We start from the raw sequence: 325 nt of genomic DNA, 5'->3' as shown, positions 1-325 counted from the left end.
GCCCTCGCTCGCTCGCTCGCTCACTGCCGGCCGCTTCTCTTGCAGACAATGTGATGGACATAGGCTTGGCGAGCGAGAAGCCGAGCCAGGAGCTGTCGTCCTACTCGGGCACTTTCCAGCCCGCGCCCGGCAACAAGACCGTGACCTACCTGGGGAAATTCGCCTTCGACTCCCCGTCCAACTGGTGCCAGGACAACATCATCAGCCTCATGAGCGCGGGGCTGCTGGGGGTGCCGCCCTCCTCCAGCGCCATCACCAGCACCCAGACGTCGGCGGCCAGCATGGTGCAGCCGCAGGGCGACGTGGAGCAGATGTACCCCGCGCT

At 66.2% G+C, this 325-nt stretch overlaps 1 protein-coding gene across 1 annotated transcript in view; it reads left to right on the top strand.

Annotated features, from left to right (window-relative positions):
* The window catches only part of EGR3 (early growth response 3), a 9181-nt gene that overhangs the window by 6018 nt on the left and 2838 nt on the right, over window positions 1–325 (top strand). The window contains exon 4 of the mRNA XM_006028930.1: window positions 46–322. Within this exon, the coding sequence (XP_006028992.1) occupies window positions 46–322 (277 nt within the window). The remainder of the gene's footprint in view (window positions 1–45; window positions 323–325) is intronic.

Source organism: Alligator sinensis, unplaced genomic scaffold (assembly GCF_000455745.1).
Source record: "Alligator sinensis unplaced genomic scaffold, ASM45574v1 scaffold722_1, whole genome shotgun sequence".
Taxonomy (NCBI): domain Eukaryota; kingdom Metazoa; phylum Chordata; order Crocodylia; family Alligatoridae; genus Alligator; species Alligator sinensis.
The sequence above is the reverse complement of the archived record's forward strand: the minus strand, read 5'-3'. Positions and strand labels throughout refer to the sequence as shown.